Below are 20,787 nucleotides of genomic sequence, written 5' to 3'. Positions count from 1 at the left end.
GAAAGTGAGTGAGTGAAACAAATAGATTGCCCGGTGTCCAGTCTGGCTGAGATGAGCCGTGATCATGATCAGCCAACACCACTTGAATCCACTGCTTGTGGCTTGATTTGACCCAAGAACATCAGGGTTTCGTTGTGTCCGAGACCCTCCAAACAAATGGCAGACAACCAATTATCTGACTATGTCATCGCAGTCGCCTTGATTTGCAAGGTAGATATGGCTTTCACGTCACCAGCAGCAACTGAAACAGGATGTTCTTTTCCACGAGTGACAGTAAACACACTGTTTAGAATCAGTAACGCTTAATCTTCCAATGTCGTCGCCTGCACACAGCTTTGGCCAAGTTATGAAACGAGCCTGGCTCAGCCACGATCCACCCAGGATCTACGGAGAGTGGGGGCTGCTGTTATAAACAACACTGGCCAAGGCACAGCTAAACCCAGGCTGCAGTCACGGCATTTGAAAAGAAAATGTGACAAAGAGAGGAAAAGACAGAAGTTCCTCGCAAGACCATGGGAAGACACAAGAGCAGCAACGTGTGGAAAAGGTATGGAAAGTAAATCAGTCAGACGCTGCACAGCCCTTTGGTGAAATGAGACTCTGGTGTGTGTAAAACCCATTAAGTGTGTTCCCCCTGGAGACGTGCACAGGGCGTATGGTGCTGACTGACATGTGGTGCACTCTCAAGATGGCACAGGATGTATCAAAGGTTTAATTGTCGTAGTCTGGTGTGAGCTGAGCCTTTCACTCACTCCTTAAAGCCAAATCTCTGCAAAAGCCAAAACTGCTCTCCAAAACCCACTATTTTTCAAAAGCCCTCTTTAATTTTGGTGCCGACGAAGGATATTTGTGCCTAATTCACTTAATCAAACACCTATCCGAGTGCGTCCCTCCAAAACCACTACAGATGTTCTTTTGAGGAATGGAAAAGACTTAAGTAAAAGCATAAAACTGGTTAATGCAAGCCAGTGAGGAAAATGGGAAATTCAAACCAGATTGCCTAATTTAACAGTTAGCAGAGAGAGAGAGAGGGAGAGGAGAGAGAGAGAGAGAGAGAGAGAGAGAGAGAGAGAGAGAGAGAGAGGGGCAACGTGACGATGAAGGAAGATAGGCACTGAGACAAAGACAAATGAGGAACAGTGACAGCGAGAGAGACACATCTCTATAGAACACCATGGTTATTCAACGTCTTGTCAGCCGTGCCAGTAAAACACTGGATGTGCACCATTAGTGGTTTAGATCAGCTTTCCTCCAACTCTTATGCTCAGTTGATCTCTCTGCATGCATCGCCTCGCAGCCAGACCACATATTCCAAAGATGTGCCCCTTTTTTCTATTCCATTTCAGGACGTCTTGATGCATTTTCATCATTCTATGGGAAACTAAACATTTCTGCAGATATGTGAAAATAAAAATTACACTCCTGTGGCCTCATAGTTTCTCCCTCTGATTCCTGATTGTGACTTAGTCAGGGAGACAAGGACCTGCACACAAATCAAAAGTCAAATTAACTGTGAGGGATCTCACATGGGTCAATTTACAAAATCAGTGCACATATTCCAAAAGTTTGACCTCTCTAAATCTCTCTCTTTCTCCATCCCTCTGTTTCTCATCATCTCAGTTGCCTCTAATCTCTAGTGATTTAACGAGTGTCTTATGTTTGAAAGCCATGGATTCATTATGTCATGTAATCCCATTTAAATTATGGAGGTTAGCCAATTAACCACTTAGATTTCCACTTAAGTAGCTTTAAAGTAAGTAAATCCATAAATCCATATTGTGCAACAATGTCACATCCACATTGTGTATCTGGTGGTTGCAACACATCACTGAAGCTCTATCACACTTGCATTGAGCAAAATTTTGGAACTCCAGATGCCATTGTTTTCTAGCTGCAGCATTTCATCAAATAGTACATAGCCAGATATCTGTGCATCACTTTCTACACGTTTATACACAGAGCTCTGTGGGTTCGAACCAAGCTGCACAGCACGTGTTTGTAATGACGCATCCAACAGATGGGACTGGTGGAGCTCAAGAGGTTAAAGCTTTCCTTTGTGTAGGCCACTGTATCTGCCTTCAGTTCACAAGCAGGGCTGTTTCATCCAGAAGAACCGATCGAACTTGGCTCGTTATGTTTTATATTGAATTTTATGCATGGTTTGTAAGTTGTGTCAGTGTAAAAATGACAGTAATGGTTAATATTTGGAATGGGGCTGCACAGCAATCAAATTGAAACTGATGGTGCTTGACAATAGCACATTCCTGGCACGAGGAAAGGCTAAAACAATGCAAATGATGAAGTTGAAAAAGCTACCGTAAGCATTAGAATAAATAACCGTATAGGCCTATACTACACTGTTAATGTGTTTTTAAAGAAAAGCAAGCTAGACCTCTGCACCGTTTTCAGCTGCTTGCCATTTCCTTGATGTAGAAAATGAATCATACTCTAACTTTGCATTCACTGTTAGTCATTCTGGGAAAGAACGTCCACTAAATGGCTAAAATGTTCATTTAAAACCCAGTCTGTCTTTTGCCTGCTGGATTTATTACTTCTTGTTAACCTTGTTCAGCCTAAAATAGTATTCAGCTTACCATTGATGACTGGTGTAAAGACGGCCATGCCCTCAAAGTTGGGATCACTCACAGTCTTGTCAAGTATAAGGCCTCCAAAACTGGAAATCAGACACAAAGCCAGAATCAGAGCAACTTTTGACTTTTGTCAGGTTTTAAAACGTAAGGTGAAGACTTTAGATTTAAGACGAGACGAGACGAGACAAAATAAGATAAGACTTCCACTACTTCCACTACAATACAGGGCAAAAATCGGCACCAATCCAACATCGATCAAATGAACACAAGACAAGACTGAGCTTCAAGTGCTGACTGCTGAGATTAGAGTGGGTAAAAATGTACACTAAGAATTCATCAGCAACACTGTGCAGAATAGGGAATTTTTTGAGAAAAATAACTCAAGGCTGTAGGCGCTCTATAGTGCCTAACAAGCTCCCAGTTTAGGGGATGTGAGGGGTCGGCCAGAATTTGCCGGGATTTAACTCTGTTCTGGAGCACGGACATCTCAGACAACTGTCTCTGTGTTTCGTCTGTAATTTACTCGCTGTATCTTTGCCAGCTTGCTTTGGTTGCACACTGTAAGACTGCCAAACCGGGTTGAGATCTCAAAGGTCTTATTAATCAATTAAAAAACATGTACAGATTCTGCACAGTCCTGTGACGCATTTGTAATGAAGACATTGTTCTGGCTTATTTGAACGGTAGCTTCCTCCTTTCTTGAAACCAAAGAATCTCACTAATATTGTACCATGTTTGACTGCAGGTAGCTGAGAAAGATCTTCTAATCCGCCTTAGGAACCACTGTTGGCTTCCTCGCAATTGGCCAAAGTGAGTTACCTTCAAGTGATGACACCGCTATGTCTTTAAAATATCCCTTCCTTTAAAAATACAACGTAAAAAATCCTCCTTAGATGTGAGATGGGGTATGGACATACTGTAACCAATGTTGATTTTATTTAAATATGATTACAGCTTTCTGGCTCTTTAGCCGATCACCTGCCTTCATCAAACAGTTAAAAAATTTCACAAGTGTCTCACTTCCTTTCTTCCTTATGCAATCCATGCAATCAATGTGTGTATTAAAAGATTTACTGCTTGTGATGCACCTCGTACAATATTTTCAATGATACTTGTACAATATTTTTATAATATAACTTAGTGAGATGATAGGTGATCTGTGTGGGTGGTAAAATAAATTTATCTGCCCTCTGTGTGTGAGTGTGTGTGTGTGTGTGTGTGTGTGTGAGTACCTGCTGATGGACATGGCTACAATGACTGGCTGCCATCCCGAGCGGAGAACCTCCCTGATTTGAGGGCTCTGCCGGGCCACCACCACCCACAGTGGGATCAGAGCCAGGAAGACCACACACACCAGGGGTGACAGATACCACACATCTGCGGGACAGAGATGAAGTAGTGAGGAAAAGGTGGATTAACTGGTCAATCATCTCTTGTCAGTGCTCATCACTGAGTAAAATGGCCAGTAATGTGAACAAAATCTATCTAAGCTAGGAAGGCCACATCGTAGGGGAGAGGTGCCACGGACAAAATTCATGCACTCTTGACAAGCACCCAGGCGTGATCCCTTACACTCAAACGAACACCTACACATAGGCCCTGGTCATCTGTCTGAGACACGGGAAGGCATTCGACATGTAAACCTGACTGTTGCTGCCACCTTGTGTTCTGGATATCAGCATGACAAGTTCAAAAAGCTTTAATAAAGCCACCATACATCCTGTAACCTTCAAAATGCTCCTTATTATTTAACAGTGTTATATCAAGAGCGTCATCTCAAGGGATACGACACATCTTAAGTATTAATAAAGTTCATGTGCTACTTTTTGGGCCTTAGTTTTCTTTCCATTTCAGCTAAATCTCAGGGTAATCCCGAGCTCATTTTATGGGTGTGACTTGATGTTGTGCAGAATGAACAGAATGAAACACTATTCGCTTTGCAACAAAACAATAGAGACAGAGGACTGGAACGTGTGCAATACAGCCATTCAAATGTGGCTGTTATCTGGAGAAACTGGTTAAATGCACATGTGTTGAATTACAAGAGACTTGTCCAAACAGCACAACTGCTGGCATCGGTGGTATAAATTGAAGAGTGTGAACACTTACGCAACCAGTGTTTTAGTATTCCAAAATGAACAGCCTTTTGTTTCGACTTTGATTTTGCTGGAGAGTGCGTCCGCATGGCAGCGAAACGAGTCGGACTGAATAGGTTTCAGGCCTCAGGGAAATAACAACTAGTGGATCTGAATGGGTGTGTAGCCTTTTGTTTACCACAATGTGTTACTTTGCAATCAGTTTGCAATGGATTTGTTAAGAAAGCCGCTGCCTGGCATTTGTGTCTCTTTGCACTGTTCCGTAACAAAATGCAGCTGACAATTTCAGAGTGTGCACATGCTCTACCAGCAGATGCTCCTCTGGATACTGATACATGACTCTCTGTAACATGCTACTCCCATACCTATGTATTCATAGAGCGTGCTGCTGACCCCGGCCAGCAATGACAGGGTGATCAAGTCACCGAGACTGGCAGCGATGGGCGTGGCCACGTTGTCGGGGTTGATCCCCACCTTCCGGGAACCGATTATCACTCCGATCATCACCAAGCCTACAAGGAGAGGCAGAGTGAAGAAAGAGAGAAACAGACAAAGAGAGTGAGGAGTTACGGTGAAAGGATATACCAAACCGATGGGAATATGGAAACGGGAAGAAAGACAAAATTGTTCTTATGGTTCAATAGTTAGTAGAGCTAACTACTGAACCTGAACCTTGAAGTTAGAACTCGTGTCTGAATTTGAAAAAGGAAGAAAAAGAAGAATTTAGTGCTGCGACAACTGGAGGCTGATTTATGCTCTCCAAACCAGAACAACCAGTGACTTTTAGCAGCCTTCATGAGAGCTGAAAGTAGAATGGAATATGTTTTCATGTAACCCTGATAAAGGCACAAGGTTACATAACAAAACACTAAAGGACCAAAACAGTCCAATTTTGACCTCCTGAACAGTTGTGACTGTAGGTGTTGATCCCAAATATCTGTTGGATAAATATGTATTAACTACGCTTTGGCTGCTTATTAGTCAAGGCTAACTTACTCAAATTCATTCCAATTCATATTAAAAAAAACTATTCTGTGAAACTTCAAAGCTGCTACACATAGTTTAAATCCACCTTGGGAAAATTTGGCCTTCACATAAATTTGCTAAAATGACTGGTTTACTATATTATTGGATTTTGGGGTCCACTTGTTACCTCCTGAATGCTATGGTGAGATGAAAGTGGCCTAAGTAGAATTAGTTATTACTTTTGGCGTACCATCTGTTCCTAGTTTACATGTGAGGAAGCTCTAAATGTGGAACAAATTTGGTATTAATGCTGAATTTAATTGATTAAATAGAATCAAACTGTAATTTTATCAAGTACTCCACATTTTTTCACATTAGCTTTGACTTCTAAGTTACCAATGTGCTCTGTAAACTCTGTAAAACTCTGTAAACACTTCTGGTACCAATATCTGTGATGATATGAGAGATGATAAGTGTTGACAAAAAGTGACAACAGGATGGGCTCTTTAAAGAACTGCTGTCTCTTCGTCATGGCATGCTGATGATGGCTTTCTATCTTCATTCTTTCTGTACAGAGACAGTTTTGGGAATATCCATCAGCCTCAAAGATTGGCTAAAACCTTTGTTCCCTCTAAGATGGAAAAAAAGAAAGAAAGGAGAAATTCGGCATGGAGCACTGCAAACTTGGCAACATAAGCAGCAGAAAAGAAATTTACTGAGAAACATGAAAAATGGCACGCAGTGGGGAGAGCTAAATTGGGAAGAAAGGCTCTCCCTGATGGCACTGTCATCTCCCACAGAGCACTCAGCTGACTGAGTTATTTCCCACTGGGACAAGAGCCCACACTTCAGGGCATTAATGAAGATAATACATTATGGACCATGCTGCAATTATCTGTGGAGAAGGGCATAGAGATATGTACAGCCCAAAATGTAAACTCTGCTGGGTCAGGGAGCTGAACTTGGTGGTTTTCGATTGTATTTGTTTGAACAAATGTTCTGTGGTTGGTTCTGTTTGGCCATTTCACACTGATGGTTCATGTGTAATGACTACACATTGCATTGACATTGCATTTGCTAGTCTGACTCAATATGTCTCCAATTTACTCAGAGACTGTTTGGGTGGCCAGATCTTTCATGCATCTTGGGGGCATTTACATGATTTGATGCATTTTTGCTATGTGCAGTTACAAAGTGATCATAGCTTCCTGATGTTAATGGGTAGACTGATTCCACAGTCTGTTCCACTGATTCCACCTGATGTTACATCCACAAAAATAATGCCTGGTTTCCAGAAAGAGCTAGCCTTGCACCTGTTTTACTGACTGTGCAGCACAATTTTTGTTCCCTGCTATGAAATAAGAACAAGATGACAGGATATAAAAAAATAAGAAAACTTAGACATATTGAGCCAAATAATGGATAAGTGGAGTCGTATCTTGGGAGCACAAACTGCAAATTCCCATTTACTATTTCCACTTTTATTGGCCATTTTCGTTATCTAAGATTCAGTTACAAAAGGGTTCCAGACAAAGGCAAAGTGTGAAGAAGGACATTGTGACCTTATCTCCAATGGTATAACTAATCCAAGCACAAGAGTACACGTGGACAGTCAGTTTAATTCTAGTGTGGATGCAAAAAGCAGCCCACAAGTTACTAACCTAAGGAGAGAGCAGCTACGAAGGCAGTGATGATACTGCTGGCACACAGGACGGCTGCCTGGTCCAGTTCAACTCCTCCTCTAGAAACCGCCCCCAAACACACTGCTGCCACAGCCGCCAGGAAGCCCACGACTGTTGCCTGAACCTGCACGTGGACAGAGACAGAGCACGTTGCTATGAGATTCAACTAAAACAGAGAGGAAGAGCAGGAGAAAAGCAAGAGAGGAGAGGGATGTGTGCCAAATGTTTTCTGATGTTAAACTGTCACATAAATACAAGTGCAGTTTCAACATTTCCTACATTGAGCATTCTTTCACTTTCAGCACAACAAAAATTGACGGTGACTTTTACTCAATTCTCTCCTTGAGCTATTCAGAATATAATAATTCAGAAACAAGCAGATACCCAGCAAACAGGAAGTTAAGACAAACATGCCTTTATTTCCCCTCCAGCAGCAACAAACAACAGGAGTGGAGGAGAGTCAGAACTCAAGATTAATTATGCTGTGCTTGTGTTATATCAGAAGCCTGCACAAAAGCCCACATCCCACTTGTAATTACCATTAGCAGGCTGATGGGAACAGTTTTTCCCCGTCAGCACCTCGTGTTTACCATAAATCTGAAATGACGCGGATGCGGCAATACAGAAAATCGACTTTGCCAGCGTGTGCTTTTTCATGTTTGAAATTCCTTGCACCAAACTACTGAACTGAAACTGACAATCCACTCAGAGGCATTTGATGAAGACTAGCACATACTGTAAATTTTGCTTTTTTGCAACCCAACAATTAATTGGGGCAATAGACAATACAGTTAAGACATGTTACCTGTATAAGTGCCAGGTTGCTGCAGACCATGGTCCACTGTTTATCAGGGTCATCCATCTGCCCTGTGTTGGCCTAAACACACAGAGATACAACATTAGACATATAAACTCTAGATTGGAAAAAAGTTCTTTAGTTGTAGATGTCTTAGCTAAAGCAAAAGTTACCATTGTGTTATATCACATTCTACATTAACAAAAATATTTCTCAGGCAGACAAGGAGAGATATGGTGAGTCTGGAGAGCTGAGTGAATAATAAATTAAATAGGCCCCATTAAAATCTATTAGTAGTTTTGCTGTTTTGCTGCTGTGCACATTTTTGTGGCAACAAAAGGTGTTGATGTGCATTAGAAATTTGAAAAACTTTGTCATCTATAATGGGAATTTATAAAAACAAAATGAATTATGTACGATCCGGCTCTGCTTAGAAAAATGAGTCACGTACAGGTATTACACAGGCATTGTGCTCTGTTGGATAAATAAAATGGGCTGTCATTCAACAAACACAGGACTTGAACAAGATGTCATGTTAGAGCCAGTAACAGGAGGTAATGATATGCAGCCCCACTTACAGCAGTGGAGAGGCGAGCAGCCAGTGTCATCTCCAGGTTGCCTTTGAGTCCGACCAGCGCTGGCACCAGGATGAACACCTCGGTGATCACCTTGAACACTTCCCAGTGCTGAAACACACACGAGGGAAATTACACACTGCACTGACGGTCTCACAGAGAAGCACATGAGCATTCAGATGCAGAAACACAGACGTGCATACACCCAATTACATTATGGCCATTAATCACCATCATCGCCACCGTCAACACTCATCGTCAACAAATGCATATAATAACTGGAGCCTGCAGAGTCCATCCTCATCCTCAGTTGCACTAATACAATCATCACCAGAAGAGGTTTTTTTTTTTTTTTTTTCCAAATAAATATACTAATACTACTGTCAGTTGTATCAGTAATAGTAGTAGTGCTTGTGGTAATAACAGTATTACTACTAGTACTAATAGCAATAGCAACAGCATTAGTAATAGTAGTAGTAGCAGTAATAGTAGTAGTAGTAGTCGTAGTAGTAATGGAAGAGTATTATTGATCATAATGGCAGTAGTAGTAATGGGAGTTGTAGCAGTAACAGTAGTAGTTGGAGTAATAGTAATAGTGTTTGTGATAGTCAGAGTAGTAGTAGCAGCAGTAGCAGTAGTATTAATAGTAGTAGTGGTAGTAATAGTAGTGGTAATAGTCGTAACAGTAGTAGTAGTAGTAATAGTAGTACTAGTAGTAGTGGTGGTGACAGAAGTACTAATTGTAAAAGTAATAGTAAGAGTAGAAATGGTAGTAGTAGCAGTAAAAGTAGTAGTAGGAGCGGTAATGGCGGTAATTGAAGTAATAATATTGATAGTAACAGCAGTAATGGTAATAAGTAGCAGTAAAAGTAGTGGTAGTTATAATAGTAATAGTAGTAGCTGTAGTAGTAGTAGCTGTAGTAGTAATAGCGGGCTATTGGTAATAGTAGTAATAGTAGTAATAGTAATGGAGGTAATAGTAGCAGTAATAGTAGTCACAGTTGTATTGTCTTAATTAAAGCATAAGTTACAATTGCATTATATCAAATTTTATATCACAGGCGCAGTAACAGTTTGTAGCAGCAGCAGTAGTAGTATAATAGTAGTACTACTGGTGGCGTAGTAATACTAGTAGTAGGACAGTGATGATAATAATGGCAATATTAGTAGCCATAGTAACGGTACTATAGCTAATGGAAATGGAAACAAGCCTGGAAACACATCTGCGGTTTTATACACAGCCGTCCCAATTATGGACTGATGAGGGAGCATTTGACACCTGCTTTCCATGAGTTACGCTGGCTTCCTGTGTCTTATAGAAGCCATGTTAGAATACTCCTCATGATTTTTAAAGCACTACATGACTTTGTCCTGTTTTTATTTCTTAAGTTGGACTTCCTTGTTTTAACTGCCTGACATAATCTTATTCTTTGTTTTCTTTAAGGCACTTTGAGTTGCATGTCATGTATGAAAGGTACTCTACAAATAAAGTTTATTATTATTTTTTAGTAGTAGTAGTACTAGTAGTAGTTTTAGCAACTGAAGTAATATTTGCAGTAGCAGTAACAGTAACAATATGGTAGTTGTAGCAACAGTAGCATTAGTAGTGGCAGCGGTTGAAGTAGTGTTCATGGTAATGCTATAACTTTCTTCACACTAGTAAAGGCCAGTGGATCTTGGATTGCAAAGCATCAAAACACTGGTTTGCCTAAGTGGTGGGACATTTTGAAAGCCGATACATCTCAGTTCTAAAATTAAACGCAACAGTTAATTGATGGCACTTGGCCTTTCATCACAAGCACCTCCACAACCTTTGCAGTTAAATAAGAACATCACATATTCTACACTAACCCATTAGCCTAGTTTCCTCTCTTCCACATCCCTGAGCATTGCGAGACGCCACGCCATACTGCATAGGTTCACAGAGTTTAGAAACAGACAGTTCACAGAGTCCACAGCATATTTTCTCACTACAACTCCAGTTGGCGGTCCCATGCCGGATGAGATCTTTAAATAGACACATGTATAAAAGAACAGCTCCACCGCCAAGATGGATGGGAAGCAGAGGCAGAGAGATAGGAAGGGCTGGGAGGGAGGGCTGACGGAGTGAACAGGAGATGGAGGGATGGAGAGATGGCAGGTTTGGGTATGCAAACAGTTCTGAGAGGCAGACCTGCTCTGAAATAATCTCACTGTTTGAATAAACTCCACTGGGAGAGGCCAAAGTTTTCACAGGCTTTCTTCCGTACTATCAGAGGTACTCTTACTCCAATAATGAAGTGTAGCACTGTTTGTACAAACTTGATGTTACATGCTCTCTTGTCAAACTAAACAATAGCGACATGGTGTATTTTTAGCCATGTACTAGCACAGGCTTTTAACTTTTGTGCTTCTTTTGTACTTCTGAGTACTGGACATGAAATTTTTTGTGCCATCATTACTTTATAATGGACACAATATTCCTCTTTTCTTTTTTAACTAAAAACATTATTTCTGACAGGGGGTGTTCAAAAGTAGGTGAGGCAGGAGGGAAGAGGAGGATAGGGGGATAAATGGGAAGACAGAATGAAGAATATATGAAGAATATGAATAGATACATAGATATGTGTGTGTGTGTGTGTGTGTGTGTGTGTGCGTGCGTGTGTGTGCATGTCTATTTATAGTCAGCACTCTCAAGATGTGGACTGGTTGGTCTAGCTGACGGCTGTCATATCAGGAAGCTATCTTGGGACATGGCCCACTTCTGTTGCAGGGCTGCTGTGGTTGAATCTGACGGGCTGGAACCCAAGATATCTGCAAGTGTACTGTGTGTCTCTCACCCACATGAAGTTATGGTATACACCGATGTTGTAGTGTAAGCAGCAGCAAAGTCTTCCACAACACTGTGTTGAGAAAGTCCATGTAAATAAATGCGATTAGTGCTACTGCAATTATTGTGGTTAATGTGTACAGTAGTATTATTATCATTACCACTGTTATAGAGAGTTGTCTCTTTTTAGACTAACATACAGTAGATATAGAATGAGAATGGACATATAGTAAGTAATATCAAACTAATAGTTGTTATAATGATGATATAATATTGAGTTAAGGCTAAAATCACTATCATTACTGGAAAATATAAAATAAAACCCATGCCTAATCTCATCCCAACACTGTTACAGGTACTGATTAGAATTAGATGTTGTATCTTGTCTTATTAATTACAAGTGATCCAAATAAGAACACTTTTAGCTGCACTAGGAGTCATAACATAGATCCAGCCAAAAACAACACCAACACCATCACGTAGGCTATCATATTCTTAGCCACTCTTTCATTTCATGCCCGCTTTAAATCTTTGATTGTATGTAATACTTACCAAGGACAGGAACATTTTTTTTCATTCTCTCTCTCTCTCCCTCTCCCTCCCTCTCTCCCTCCCTCCCTTATTATATTAACTGTTAAATTGTATTCTGAGGCTGTCGTCCCTCTCTCTCTCCCACATCTAAATCTGATTTGGAATGCTCAGAAAGTTGTACATTAGACAAGGCTCCATCTGTTGGAGACAAAACAGCAGCCAGCAGGGACTCAGCTCTGAAAACTAAAACTATCTATCTGCATCACTATTTCTATCTATCTATCTATCTATCTTTACTCCAGGCACCAGATGTGTTCTGTCTTTGTGTTTTTCTACCTTTAGAGAAACATCTCTCTCCATATTGCATCCACGTGTGCATTCATCCCATATCTCCTCTGCTTCCATCCATCCATCCATCCAATATTTTGAAACCCAGACCAAGCTCTCAACTGTGAGATAACCACCCCTATGGACTAAATAATATAGTGTAGAAAACAATGTGATACATCCCTGCCTTTAGATAATTTACAAAAAGGAAAATACAACTTATTCAACAGGTTTTCAGACTGTTTTGTGTAGCTCCTATCAAATATGAATCTTAATCATGACAGAGGTAGACGATGTGCACTGGCTGTTATTCAATTTTTAAAAAAGGCCAAAGTCGGTCTACCCTAATCAATACTTGCAGATACCAAATGATGCCAGCTGGGACCATTCTGAACCCCAGCACCAGGTGAAGACAAACTTCCTCCATCTCCCTCCCTATTAAATCCATCTCAACTTTTCCCTCACACTCCATTGATCCATTCAACCATCAGGCCGTCTACCTGTGTACTCACCTGTCAGCCCGTGTATTCATCCATTTACTCATCCATCTACCCATCCATCCATCCATCTATCCAACAATTCAACCCTGAGTACATCTAACCACACAAAACCCCACAAATGATTTTCCCTGGGTATTCATACTTGTATGAGGTCCATCACGATGCCGGCAGAGACCATTCCCAGTCCTGACACCAGGTACGGCACTATAACCTGGGCAGCGATGAGCCAGGAGCTCTCTGGTAGGAAGCCATACTCTGAGCGGATCAACTTCCAGGTCACCCCGCGTAACTTGCTGCCCTGGTAGCGCAGCTCCAGCTCCAGACGAGTCACCACCATGTTGAACAGGGGGGACTTCTTGAGCAGTGAATTAGTTAAACAATGTGGTTAGCCCATGGTAACCATGAGCACAGTCCAAGCTTAAGGACAAACTGTTCAGATGATGATTTCAAAAAAAAAAAAAAAAGAAAAAGAAAAAAACTGCTTCTGTTATAGCAAAATGAACTTGGCCTGACCTGGCCTCACAATCAAAGGACTGAGAAGTGGGAAGGATGAATAGTGAAGAGGAAACCAATCAATGTTCTTGTCCTCTGTTTAAAATGGACAAGGGCAAATGTTTCCAGCAATCACTTAAGCCCATCTTGAAGAACTGAAAGGCTTTGCATGAGTGATCCAGTCTGAAAGGCTTATGAAGCCAATCCATTTGAAATTACAGGTTTCTCTTGAATCATTCTAGTCCAGTCACCAGCAAAACAATCTACTTATATTAACCCCCTGACCTCTGAAGAAAACTGAACAATGTAATCAGGAGTCTGAATGTTCAGCTATTGCTAATTATTCAGGAGTTCTCTAATGAAATAAAAGACATAAGAGATTGTATTTTCAATTTTTGTTTGTTCCAGTGCACTTAGGATTAATTCACATTTTTCTCTCTGAACAAATCAAAGTTCAAGAAATCCACTCGAGGGCAGTTGAGTGTGATATCCTTGGCCCCGTGGTGAGTGAGTCAGTGGTGATGAGGCGTCCATTTGTCAGCACCAGCAGGGCGCATAATCGTTCTCACCATTTCTTATTCACAGGTCACGATGTTCTCTGTGGGTCTGACTTGCTGGCTGACACAACTAACCTCTGAGAATTCCTCTCTTTTAACTCCCTCATCGCTTTTCCCTCAAGTGAAAGAGTGCAAGAACAAACGCTGCATAAAATATCATGTCGAAACATCTGAAGGCAAAGACGAAAGAGGCTTAATCCTTCTCTTCATCACATCCAGAGATGGACAGGGTTACTCAGAAGTCAAGACATTATTAGAAATGACTGTCTGCCTTTAACTGACCTGTCCTTTTAAGTAAAGGTTGGTAAGAAGACTCTTAATCTCCTCTGGCTACACAGACAAGTTTAAGATAGCCAGCTTGACAACGAAGAGTTCACACTTCAAGGTTAGAGTCCTCTAGATTTAGCCTAGTCTGTTTGATGTACTCCAGAATCCAACTGAGGCAGTCCAGTCCTTTAATCTAGTTTGGAGTTTAGAGTCCATTAGAGTAAGTGAATCTTGTCCGCAGTCCTCTTGATCCACTCTGAAATCCAGTTGGTCTAATCTAGTGAAAAGGCACAGTTATACTAAGCCAACTGAGGTGTCCCCTTCAAATGCTGCAGGTCCAACCGGTTAGCTTTGCCCCAAAGGCCTTTGATTTCTGTGTTAGCCGGATCACTGATGGGAGCAGGAAAAATGATGAAGAGTCCATGAGGTCCTGTGAGTTAGAAGCCGCGGGATCCTTTTGCCTGAAGTCTTGTTTCCCTCTTCATTCAGACAGCTGCCTTTTGTCAAGCTGACAACGGAGGAAAATATAAATGGCTCCATCATGGCAGGAAGGGATCTAAAAGGTCCACTGACAAGATGCAGCAGCCAGCATCCAGCAGGCTGGAGTGCCTCTTTCTGTCTCTGTGTGTGCTCTGTCTCATTTCAGCATCAGGGGAGTCCTGCTATGCTCTGCTCTGCTGTGACGTAGCAGGGAAAAAGGGAGGGCTGTCTGCACTGCCTGACATGCACACTCATTGAGGGAAATGACCGGCATAGTGTCTGCTAGTCAGACTCTCTCTCTCTCTCTCTCTTATGCTATTTCTTGCTGCGTGTCTACCTCTCACTTTCCTCTTTCCCTGTCCGTGTGGCCTGTCTCTTTCTTGTCTTTTCTCTCCCTCAGGCTAGGTGTTGCAGCGTGCCTCCCTCTCACAACCCCTCTCTTTCTAACCTCTCTCTCTCTATCGTGACTCATTTTCTCTCTCGGTTTATGATCCATTCCTTCCGTCCCTATCTCCCATCCACCTGCTATATTTGCTCAACAGTGCTGCTGTCACAGGCTGTGGTACCTCCGTGTTCTGCTGTACCAGGTGTAAGACCAAACAAACACATGTGACTGAACCCTGCTTTTCACCAAGCCAGCCTGAACTAAAACGTTAATTTCAAAGCACTGCTGATGTCGCACGATCCCATAAATCAATATAGCAGAGAAAATCATGTTTTGGAATATAGAAGCGCACACAAATCACACTTGCCTTCCAACTGCCGTCCTTACTATAATTAATTTCCATTATTATGATTATTACTGAGGTATTTGGATGTTTATGTGCCATTTTCTTTGGTGAGGCTGTCATTGGATTTTGGTGTCCAATTCATTTCTGTATTAACTGGTCTCATTAATTCATTTCAGTTTTTTTTTTCTCCACAGTGCTGTCAGCGTCAAAAATCAAATTCAGGTGCAATAAATCAAACATTTCACACTTATACAGCATGACAAAGCTACAATGGGAGTTTTTTCCATTTTTTTATAAATCATGACTGTTGTTTATTGGGTAATGTATAATCATTGTAAGCTGTAACTATTACACAGCTATTTTACTTGATTCTGAGTAATGCATTAAATTATTTTGTTGGTTACTGCTGAACTGAGAAAGGGGCGTTCTACTGAAAATTAATGACCTCCACAGAAAAACTCCCCTCAGCCTCACATCAGGGAGTTCTTTGCCTCCATGTCATTATTTTTCAATAGAGGACCACCTTGTTGTGGATTATCCCTTACATGTCATTCAAGTTGCACATTAATGAATGGGTGAATTTGGCTCTCCCTTTTCTGTCTTTCATCAGCATTGAGATTCCTTTGTCCCAAACTTGCACAGTGCTACAGCCTTGGGCTCCTCGCTGACTGGCCAATTATGGCCATCTTTGTTTACAATTTCCCCAACCCAGACATAATTTACACCTCCTGGGCCAAATCCTTGGGTATTATAATGATCTAGAGGCATCAGAAACATAATTTGCATAATTGTGCACTGTTTCAATGTGGTTAAACCTCTGGGCTACACTGAGTTACCAAGTAAAGATGTAAACAGCAAACTCGAAAAGAGGGCAGCACATGTAGGACATGAATCATTGGATGTAACAGATTGGCTTGAATATAGGCTGCAGGATTAAACATGTACAGTGTAAAATATAGGATGCAGCCTCATCGCAATGTATTACAGAATGTACTACAACTCAGGCAGTGAGGCAAGGCTGATTTGTCCCATTTGTCGCATCGCACATTGTGCCATGACTTACATAACAACCACAGGCTACAATAAAAAGTCTGTTTGCATCTATTCTTTATCTCCCTCCTGATGTTCTCTGCGTCCTTCTCTGTCCCCTGTGCTTGGGAGCACACTGCTGAGCCAAACTCATGACTAATCCACTAGCATCAGACGCAGGAGGGTGAGATATCAGACGGGAGAGAATGGAGGAAATACTGATGAGCAACAGGGGGAGAGACAGGAGAAAGAGGCCGATGACAAAGAGGGAGAGAGAGAGAGGGAGAGGAAAAGAGAGGACGAGGGACAGGAAGACAAGAGAGAGGAAGAGACGTAGCATGCTCCAGCTCATCGTGAAGCAGACAGCAGCGTGTCTGATTGCTTAGAGCCCAGCTGGCTGCAAACCAAATGCCAGGGACAACAGGCAGAGGACAAAGACACAACCAGCACACACACAGGTAACACTATGCTCCCTCTGGCGGACATATTGGAGGTCTTCAGCAGAGAACAACTTTCCAAAACATCCTGTGGAGTCAATGTGTGGTTTGATATTGAAAGCATCAAGCATCACCCAGTAGTACCGTAGATTCTTTGAATAGCCAATTCTCTATATTTACACAAATGAAATTCAAATGTCTAATGACTCCCATAAACTTCAAGTCTTTATACTAAGCTAACATGAAATGCTACCCAAAGGAACCGAACCACTGGGATGTACAGAGGTGAAAATGGTACTGAACATCTTGTCTCAGCCTGGGTAAGTCAGAAAAAGGCTGTTTTGCCGTTGTAGAGTATTCCTTAAAGGTATGGAGTCTCATCTTCCGTGTGAAATCTTGCTGTAAACAAGGTAAAAAAAAAATCTGGTTGAGATAATCCCACCTTTTTCCAATACCGGTTCATTTGTTTTGAGAATTTTTCTTGGAGCAAGTAAAAATAAGTTCAAATAAGGCAGAACAGGGCAAATCAGTGCACAGAATAACACTTGATTCAGGAAACAAATTGATTATCATTGGAAACAAGTGGAATATCATCCCACTGGTTTTACCTTGTTTGAATAACAACAAGATTTCAACGCTTGAAGATGAGACTGAATGAGATTTATCCAGCGTGTCACAGTAACATACATTTGGAGACATATCTACCTTATTACACTATTCACTTTTACTTAGACAATCACTATATGGCTCTACAGTCACACCTCAACAATATTATTTTTCTAATATATCGCTTTTTCTTGCCCAGCTGTTTAATATTTAAGCATAATTTGCACCCATTTGCACAAAGTCAGTCATGTGTAATCCAGCAACAAAGCCTACCTGTACGCTGTCCAGCACCATGCCGGCCATCACCATGCCCATCCCAGCCAGCAGGTAGGGGAAGAGCACCTGGAGGCAGATGGCTATGGACGACTCCTCCTCCACTTTGGCCACTGACACTTTAGGCCTCTCCTCCACTGGCTTCTTAGGAGGAGGCTGGAGGACGGGGGGTAAGGGAAGGTCATCCTGCCCGTTTAAAGTGCCTCCCAGGTGTGCACTGGGACTCCCACCGGGTCCCTTCCCCTTCCCCTTGGACCGGGACTTTTTGTTCTTCTTCCTCTGGCGGGGCTGCTGTGACTGCTGATCCTCAGTCGGCATGATGGTGGTGTCAGTGAGACGGGCGGTGGCTTAACCTGTACAATTATTCAGAATAATTGAGAGAGAGGGTTAGGGCTGAACGATACATTATACTGTTATATAGATATGAGCATGCGTGATATTAATATCTCAAAAGGCAATGACAAGGACGGTATCAAATTTAGGGCTAGGATTAGCCCAAGACAATGATTGGTCTGTTTTGATAGAAAAATATTGTGTGAAGTAACTGCATTTTCTATATTCACTTGCTATTATTATAGTATTTTAAGAAAACTGCTCAATTTTGCACTGTTTTTACACTTAAAATATTGTTGAAGCTTTGTGTCCAAGCAGAGGCTGCAAAAAAATGTCTGATTTACATTTTTTAATTTTTATTTTAAAGCAGCTACCTGTATTTTCCATGTCCATTTGCCATTATTATGTTTTTTGTTGTTACTGTTGTTTTTGTTTGTTTGTTTGTTTGTTTGTTTGTTTGGAGAATTCTTAATTGTCACTGTTGCTACACTTAAAATTTCAAATAAGTCTGAACCCATGGTCATATCGTATCACTACTGAGATATTTGGCATAAATATCGAGGTATGACATTTTGTCCATATTGTGCTGTCCTTGACTGGTTGAGTCAACTGCTGTATTGGGGCACTTTTGCCCAAAAATATACAATGTAACAAGTGAAATGGAGTTGCATTTGGTAACGTTATTTACACACAGAAATAATAAAAAATAATGACAATAATAATTTGTTAGCAAAGAATCCATTGCTTATATATCCCTTACCTGTAAATTAATAACTGTTGCAGATGGAGAATCTACAATTTCAACTATTATTATCCTAGTTTAGCTTCCATAATGAGAAAGCTCTATCATATTTCTGTATAGGTTTAGAGTGTGTTTGTGGTGCTTCATAGCTTAATTATGACAGCAGCCTTATCATAATTTCACATTCAGCTATTATCTCCAGCGGCACGCCTGTACTGTTTTGGACGTTTAGCTAGCCGCTGTGTCATACTGTATGGTTTTATTGTGATATGTCTATAATACTTTCTTTAAATGTGCTCCAGTTGTTGTCAATGAGAGTCAGTGTCGGTGGAAACGCTGTCGTTCATCTGTAAACTGATGCTGACTCCCACCAGGTTAAGCCTCTACTTGTACACAACACGGGGAGGATGTGCTGGCTGCTGGTTAAAATCAGTCAACTCAGTCCATTAGCACTAAAAGCAGGCTACAGAAAACACATACACACACATACACACTTTTTTGTCGACAGTGTTCCAGTAATCTCGCGAGACGTGTGGACTCCTCCGCAGATCCATTAATTGCGCAGCAGAGCCGATTCCAGCGTAAACATGCAAACACCTCCGGCTCTTTCTTCACTGCCATGTAGGCATGGCTGCTACAGGAGGCTGCCATATGTACACCCCATAATAACACTTCCCCGGTAACCACTGGTTACACAACAGCGTGCACGGTGATTGGTTGCAAACTGGAGTAAAGAGTGAGAGTGAAGTGAAAGTGAAGAGTCGAGCTCCGCCCACCTCCGAGTTAAATTTGAAGTCTTACCACTAAACTGCGGATGGGTACTAAAGGAAGGCATACTCTAAAGTGGAGAAAAGTGTTTCATGATCATCATTTTTAATTAATGAATTTAGCATTTGGGAACATGATCCTAGATGTACCCAGATAGATAGATAGTTAGATAGATAGATGGAGGGGCTTTTTAAAAATCTTCATTCAACCAGTGATTGCTCGTTTGATAAGGCTGAGGAATTTTCTAGAAGACAAGTTGTGAAATAATAGTTGCATTCAGCTCTTCTTCCCAGCCCGGGTGGTCCCTGGACTCCAGTTTCGAAGCCACTGTGTATCATTAGTTCATGTCAGGTCACTGGAATGAACTACTGTTCATTATTGTTTGAAAACAAGACCGTAATCCAACATGCATGGCCAGCTCATACTATCCATTCATCTAAAGCCAAGGAGTCAAACTGAGAAATGATATAAAAGTGCACTGTAAATCCTGTTGGAATAAACTCACTGTTTGTAGAGAAGTGAGCTGTACATCATTTGATAGCATTCTTCAGTGAAATTGCAGCTGACATGAAAAGCAAGCCATTACCTACATTTTAATTTTGTAACCTAGACAAAGCAGTTACTTTGCTTGCTGGTCTGGATGTTACATTGCCATGGCTGTTGTTGTGTTAACATGACAAGTAATTAAAAGTGTGAGGCAGGCCTTGCTGAAGACGCAGCCCCAGCGCTGAGACAGCATGCACTAAGTAACTTCTGCCATGTAGAGAATATAAAGAACACAATACCTCTGGGGATTAGTTTCTGTAATTGAGGCTCATCCTTACCTTTTGTCTCCAGGCTTCGCAAAAAGCCACGCGTGTGTGCAGCTGAGCTGAACGTCTGCTCCTGGGAATAACTGATCTATGAAGACGGCAGAGTTTGTGCGTGTGTGTGATTGATAGGTGTGTGTGTGAATGCCTGCTATGTGTGTGTGCTGCACTGGCGTTTGTGTGTATGCAGCATGTATGCCTATGTGTAGGCTGTGTGTATGCCGTGCCCACGTGCAATGCCATGCATGTTTGCCCGTGTGTATTTGGACTTGTGTGTGTGTGTGTGTGTGACGGTGTGCATGAGCACTATGTGTGTCAGTGTGTGCGCAGTAAGGGACACCGTCTTGAATTTCATCCTATTGGCAGATAAGGATATCCCCCCTCCTGTCT

The 20,787-nt window shown here is 41.6% G+C and overlaps 1 protein-coding gene across 4 annotated transcripts in view; it reads right to left on the bottom strand.

Annotated features, from left to right (window-relative positions):
• Positions 1-19,461, bottom strand: part of LOC115362217 (solute carrier family 41 member 1-like) — a 40,310-nt gene extending 20,849 nt beyond the window's left edge. For 2 of the 4 annotated variants that reach the window (XR_003928477.1, XM_030056062.1), the window contains exons 1-8: positions 19,315-19,461; positions 17,746-18,098; positions 8,710-8,817; positions 8,141-8,212; positions 7,315-7,459; positions 5,053-5,199; positions 3,824-3,968; positions 2,595-2,674 (exon numbers count right to left, since the gene is read on the bottom strand). Coding sequence is in view for 3 of the 4 variants with exons in the window: in XM_030056062.1 (XP_029911922.1) it covers positions 2,595-2,674; positions 3,824-3,968; positions 5,053-5,199; positions 7,315-7,459; positions 8,141-8,212; positions 8,710-8,817; positions 17,746-18,063 (1,015 nt within the window). In the remaining variant the exon portion in view is untranslated. Of the gene's footprint in view, positions 1-2,594; positions 2,675-3,823; positions 3,969-5,052; positions 5,200-7,314; positions 7,460-8,140; positions 8,213-8,709; positions 8,818-17,745; positions 18,099-18,838; positions 18,920-19,310 lie in introns of those variants that run through there. The other 2 variants (XM_030056063.1, XM_030056064.1) reach the window with 2 other exon arrangements.
• Positions 19,462-20,787: the final 1,326 nt, after the last annotated feature.

This window comes from Myripristis murdjan, chromosome 7 (genome assembly GCF_902150065.1).
Source record: "Myripristis murdjan chromosome 7, fMyrMur1.1, whole genome shotgun sequence".
Classification (NCBI taxonomy): domain Eukaryota; kingdom Metazoa; phylum Chordata; class Actinopteri; order Holocentriformes; family Holocentridae; genus Myripristis; species Myripristis murdjan.
Note: the sequence above shows the minus strand (reverse complement) of the source record. Positions and strands in the feature narration are given on the sequence as shown.